Below are 6579 nucleotides of genomic sequence, written 5' to 3'. Positions count from 1 at the left end.
TTCTAAGTTCCAAAAAATTCCAGGATTTTCCAGGATTCCTGGTTTTACAGGACATTTTTCCTCACTCAAAATGATTTAGCCATTTTTCAAACTCACACCATTTACACATTTTTCAACCGATTAAAACCCTCCCATTTCAACACTTTCCACCATCCTGGAAATTTAAACAAACTTTTTTGTAAGTTACAAAAAATTCCACGATTTTCCAGGATTCCTGGTTTTACAGGACATTTTTCCTCACTCAAAATGATTTAGCCATTTTTCAAACTCACACCATTTCCACATTTTTCAACCGATTCAAACCCTCCCACCTTCAACACGTTCCACCATCCTGGAAATTTAAACAAACCAAGTTCCAAGAAATTCCAGGATTTTCCAGGATTCTTGGTTTTCCAGGACATTTTTCCTCACTCAAAATGAATCAGCCATTTTTCAAACTCCCACCGTTTACACATTTTTCAACCGAGTCCAACCATTCCACCTTCAACACATTCCACTATCCTGGAAATTTAAAGTACTTTTTTCTAAGTTACCAAAAATTCCAGAATTTTCCAGGATTCCTGGTTTTACAGGTCATTTTTCCCTACTCAAAATGAATTAGCCATTTTTCAAACTTCCACCATTTCCACATTTTTCAACCGATTCAAACCCTCCCACCTTCAACACTTTCCACCATCCTGGAAATTTAAACAAACTTTTTTCTAAGTTCCAAAAAATTCCAGGATTTTCCAGGATTCCTGGTTTTCCAGGACATTTTTCCTCACTCAAAATGATTTAGCCATTTTTCAAACTCCCACGTTTTACACATTTTTCAACCGAGTCAAACCATTCCACCTTCAACACATTCCACTATCCTGGAAATTTAAAGTACTTTTTTCTAAGTTCCAAAAAATTCCAGGATTTTCCAGGATTCTTGGTTTTACAGGACATTTTTCCTCACTCAAAATGAATTAGCCATTTTTTTAAATTCCCACCATTTCCACATTTTTCAACCGATTCAAACCCTCCCACCTTCAACACTTTCCACCATCCTGGAAATTTAAACAAACTGTTTTCTAAGTTCCAAAAAATTCCAGGATTTTCCAGGATTCCTGGTTTTACAGGACATTTTTCCTCACTCAAAAAGAATTAGCCATTTTTTCAAACTCACACCATTTACGCATTTTTCAACCGAGTCAAAACATTCCACCTTCAAAACATTCCACTATCCTGGAAATTTAAAGTACTTTTTTTCTAAGTTCAAAAAAATTCCAGGAAGCCCTATTTTCACCATTTTTCCAGGCGACTACTCCTTTCACATTTTTCAACGGAGTCCACCGTCAAAACATTCCTCTTATTCAGGACAGAAAACTGAGTTGTTTTTTGAACTGGAAAAATTCCCGGTTTTCCCAAAATTCCAGGAATTCCGTAATACCTTGTCTCAATTCAACATGTTACTACTTCAACATTTTTCGACAGATTTGAAAAAAATCCAACACTAACCATTTCAACAGGCTGAATATTTTGAAGTTGGAACGGTTTGAATCAGTTGAAAAATGTGGGAGTTGTGGAACTTTGAAAAATGTCCCATTAATTTCAATGGGAATTTCACAAAAATTGGGGAATTTCAGGAAAAGCAGGAATTTTTAGGAACATTTTAAAAGACTTTCATGTTTTGGTTGGTGTTGGAATTTTTGAAATCAGTCGAAAAATGTTAGAGCAGTAAAATGTTGAATTGACAAATGGTATTATGGAATTTTGGGAAAACCGGGAATTTTTCCAATTAAAAAAATGTATTAGTTTTTATGTCTTAATGAAGCGGAATGTTTTTGGTTTAAGTGGGTTGAAAAATGTGGAAGGAATAGTCGACAGAAAAAAGGCTGGAAGTAGGGCTTTGGAGAACCAGGAATTCTGGAAAATTCTGGAATTTTTGGGGAACTTGGAAAAAATGTTTAAATAATTTCCAGAATGGTGAAATGTGTTGAAGGTGGAATGGTTTGAATAGGTGGAAAATGTGGAAATGGTGGATGTTTAAAAAATGTCGGATACATTTTGAGTGGGGAAAGAATGTCCCGGAAAACCTGGAATTCTGGGAAATTCTGGAAATTTTTTGGAACTTGGAAAAAATGTTTAAATAATTTCCAGAATGGTGAAATGTGTTGAAGGTGGAATGGTTTGAATAGATGGAAAATGTGGAAATGGTGGATGTTTAAAAAATGTCCGATTCATTTTGAGTGGGGAAAGAATGTCCCGGAAAACCTGGAATTCCGGGAAATTCTGGAAATTTTTGGAACTTGGAAAAAGGGTAGTTTCAATAATTTCCATAACGGTGAAATGTCTTGAAGGTGGAATGGTTTGAATAGGTGGAAAATGTGGAAATGGTGGTTGTTTAAAAAATGTCCGATTCATTATGAGTGGGGAAAAAATGTCCCGGAAAACCTGGAATTCTGGGAAATTCTGGAATTTTTTAGAACTTGGAAAAAGGTTAGTTTAAAATTTCCAGAATGGTGAAATGTGTTGAAGGTGGAATGGTTTGAATAGGTGGAAAATGTGGAAATGGTGGATGTTTAAAAAATGTCAGATTAATTTTGAGTGGCGAAAGAATGTCCCGGAAAACCTGGAATTCTGGGAAATTCTGGAAATTTTTGGAACTTGGAAAAAGGATTAAAATAATTACCAGAATGGTGAAATGTGTTGAAGGTGGAATAGTTTGAATAGGTGGAAAATGTGGAAATGGTGGATGTTTAAAAAATGTCCGATTAATTTTGAGTGGGGAAAAAATGTCCCGAAAACCTGGAATTCTGGGAAATTCTGGAAATTTTTGGAACTTGGAAAAAGGGTTGTTTCAATAATTTCCAGAATGGTGAAATGTGTTGAAGGTGGAATGGTTTGAATAGGTGGAAAATGTGGAAATGGTGGATGTTTAAAAAAATGTCGGATTTATTTTGAGTGGGGAAAAAATGTCCCGGAAAACCTGGAATTCTGGAAATTTTGGGAACTTGGAAAAAGGGTAGTTTCAATAATTTCCAGAATGGTGAAATGTGTTGAAGGTGGAATGGTTTGAATAGGTGGAAAATGTGGAAATGGTGGAGGTTTAAAAAATGTCGGATTCCTTTTGAGTGGGGAAAAAATGTCCCGTAAAACCTGGAATTCTGGGAAATTCTGGAAATTTTGGGAACTTGGAAAAAGGGTAGTTTCAATAATTTCCAGAATGGTGAAATGTGTTGAAGGTGGAATGGTTTGAATAGGTGGAAAATGTGGAAATGGTGGATGTTTAAAAAATGTCCGATTCATTTTGAGTAGGGAAAGAATGTCCCGGAAAACCTGGAATTCTGGGAATTTGAAGTTGGGACGATTGAAACAGGTGAAAAATTTGGAAGGTAGAGCGTGCCAAAATCTGGAGACGAAGAAAAAGTTGATGAAGTTCAATAAATAGATGAATTTGGTGTAGAAAAGCGTTTTATTGTGTGAATGTTTATGCGCTTACCTTTTTCATATTGGTATGAAAATGTCCTTCTAATAGTTCCAGTGTGGAAAAAGGAATAATAATACACACTTTCAAAGTAATGAAAGGATTTATTAGGAATATTGTGTTGCAACACAGTTAAATTGTGTAACTCAAGACATCACAAAGTCTAATATACATTTGTCTCTATTTTACAAAGTGAATCCGTACTCCTTTTGGCTCCGGTCTTCTTTGCAGACTTTCCAAAAGCTATACACAACATTTCCCTTCAGCACCACTAAGAACATAATAGTCACGTTCCAAATGCTTTGATAAACCTTCCCCCCCCAATGGAAGCTTTTCTTTGTCCTCTTCATCGGACGCTCATGACCACAGGTCCCGAAGAGACCACGACCTTTGAGTCCTCCCTCGGCCGGGGAGTAGAATCCACGTCTCTCTCTGGCAAACAAACGTGGTTTTAGAATCGGGAGAGTACTTTTAGTCTCCAGACATCGTGCAAATCTCAGGACACTTCCTTACTTAACCTGAAGCACATGGGCACGCAGGAGTAGCCAGCGTCGGCGTTGCATACGGACGTGCTGCAGTGGATGTAGACCTGGACCGAGGAAACAGTCTTTAGACGGGACAGGTTTTTGGCCGACACTATGCCCATGTGGATCTGCGCATTACATGTTCCCTCTGCGGTACGAGAGAGCTGTGGTCCACGAAGGTAAACATTTGGAAAATAAAGCGCTTGTAGTGACTTAGAAACTCCAGACCGGAGTCTGAACCGACTGGAACCAGGGTAGTCTTGTAGCGATCGTCCCTGTTCGGACACCTGGAGAGAGACGGGTATGTTGGTGGGGTGAAGACAACCTGCCAGGGGTCACCAACTACTTCTTGGGTACGGAATAATGCGTAGAGCTACCAGTTTGCCATCCGGCCATCCATTTTCTACCGCTTATTCCCTTTGGGGTCGCGGAAGCTACAATCGGGCGGAAGGCGGCGTACACCCTGGACAAGTCGCCACCTCCTCGCAGGGCTCTACCAGTTTTATACACACTCAAATAAACTGCCAGAAATAGCCAATTTGCTCAATTTACCTTTAACTCTGTTATTATTAATAATTAATGATATTTATCTTTGTGAAATTTGTCCTCTGCATTTGACACATCACCCTTGATCACCCCCTGGGGGGTGAGGGGAGCAGTGAGCAGCAGCGGTGCCACGCCCAGAAATTATTTATGGTGATTTAACCCCCAATTCCAACCCTTGATGCCGAGGGCCAAGCAGGGAGGTAATGGGTCCCATTTTTTTTATAGTCTTTGGTATGACTCGGCCGGGGTTTGAACTCACAACCTACCGATCTCAGGGCGGACACTCTAACCACTCGGCCACTGAGTAGGTGATTAATGATTTCTCACAATAAATGTATACAGAAACAGATAAATATCACCAAAAAATAAAAAAAAAGGGTTTTTCTTTCTGTAATTCCGTCGAACATTTTTTTTCCTTTTACGGAAGTTTTTTTGTAGAGAATAAATGATGAAAAAAAACACTTAATTGAACGGTTTAAAAGGGGAGAAAACACGAAAAAAAAATGACATTAAATTTTGAAACATAGTTTATGTGAAGTGAAGTGAATTATATTTATATAGCGCTTTTTCTCAAGTGACTCAAAGCGCTTTACATAGTGAAACCCAATATCTAAGTTACATTCAAACCAGTGTGGGTGGCACTGGGAGCAGGTGGGTAAAGTGTCTTGCCCAAGGACACAACGGCAGTGACTAGGTTGGCAGAAGCGGGAATCGAACCTGCAACCCTCAAGTTGCTGGCACGGCCGCTCTACCGACCGAGCTAAACCGCTAAAGTTTATCTTCGATTTCGACTCTTTAAAATTCAAAATTCGAAAAAAAGGATAGGAAAAACAAGCTAATTTGAATCTTTTTGCAAACATTTTTTAAAAGAATTTATGGAACATCATTAGCAATTTTTTCTGATTATTTTTACAATTTTGATGACATGTTTTAAATAGGTTAAAATCCAATCTGCGTTTTGTTAGAATATATAACAAATTGGACCAAGCTATATTTCTAACAAAGACAAATTATTATTTCTTGTAGATTTTCCAGAACAAAAATTTTAAAAGAAATTCAAAAGACGTCGAAATAAGATTGAAATTTGATTCTACAGATTTTCTAGATTTTGCCAGAATAATTTTTTCGAATTTTAATCATAAATAAGTTTGAGGAAATATTTCACAAATATTCGAAAAAACAGAAGCTAAAATGAAGAATTAAATTAAAATGCATTTATCATTATTTACAATAAAAAATAAATTTACTTGAACATTGATTTAAATTGTCAGGAAAGAAGAGGAAGGAATTTAAAAAGGTGTTTAAAAATCGATAGGTTGATTGGCAACACTAAATTGGCCCTAGTGTGTGAATGTGAGTGTGAATGTTGTCTGTCTGTGTTGGCCCTGCGATGAGGTGGCGACTTGTCCAGGGTGTACCCCGCCTTCCGCCCGATTGTAGCTGAGATAGGCGCCAGCGCCCCCCGCGACCCCGAAAGGGAATAAGCGGTAGAAAATGGATGGATGGGTTTAAAAATCCTAAAATCATTTTCAAGGTTGTATTTTTTCTCTAGAATTGTCTTTCTGAAAGTTATAAGAAGCAAAGTCAAAAAATAAATGAATTTATTTCAACAAGTGAAGACCAAGTCTTTAAAATATTTTCTTGGATTTTAAAATTCTGTTTGAGTTTTGTCTCTCTTAGAATCAAAAATGTCGAGCAAAGCAAGACCAGCTTGCTAGTAAATAAATACAATTTAAAAAATAGAGGCAGCTCACTGGTAAGTGCTGCTATTTGAGCTATTTTTAGAACAGGCCAGCGGGCGATTCATTTGGTCCTTACGGGCACCGCGTTGGTGACCCCTGATCCAGAACAACATGCAAAGCTAATCTAAAAGGTACAAAGTCAGTTCAGAAATACACGTTTTGGTTACCCGTCGATCAGAATGTCCCACTGGGGCAAACTGTGAGGGTTTGCGCTGGTTGTGGTCCAACAGCGACCGAGGGACAGGACGAGGTTGGGATCGGTTCTTCCGATGAGTCGAACCTCCGCGTACACAGGATCCCTCAGGATTTTGGTCAC

The 6579-nt window shown here is 38.1% G+C and overlaps 1 protein-coding gene across 1 annotated transcript in view; it reads right to left on the bottom strand.

The window, feature by feature from the left end:
• Nucleotides 1–3567: 3567 nt before the first annotated feature.
• Nucleotides 3568–6579, bottom strand: part of LOC133549102 (uncharacterized) — a 5841-nt gene continuing 2829 nt past the window's right edge. Inside the window, exons 5-8 of the mRNA XM_061894238.1 lie at nucleotides 6431–6579; nucleotides 4115–4262; nucleotides 3965–4040; nucleotides 3568–3883 (exon numbers count right to left, since the gene is read on the bottom strand). The exon at nucleotides 6431–6579 is cut by the window's right edge and continues 44 nt beyond it. Of these exons, the coding sequence (XP_061750222.1) occupies nucleotides 3798–3883; nucleotides 3965–4040; nucleotides 4115–4262; nucleotides 6431–6579 (459 nt within the window). The 3' untranslated portion in view covers nucleotides 3568–3797. The remainder of the gene's footprint in view (nucleotides 3884–3964; nucleotides 4041–4114; nucleotides 4263–6430) is intronic.

Source organism: Nerophis ophidion, linkage group LG03, assembly GCF_033978795.1.
Source record: "Nerophis ophidion isolate RoL-2023_Sa linkage group LG03, RoL_Noph_v1.0, whole genome shotgun sequence".
Classification (NCBI taxonomy): domain Eukaryota; kingdom Metazoa; phylum Chordata; class Actinopteri; order Syngnathiformes; family Syngnathidae; genus Nerophis; species Nerophis ophidion.
Note: the sequence above shows the minus strand (reverse complement) of the source record. Positions and strands in the feature narration are given on the sequence as shown.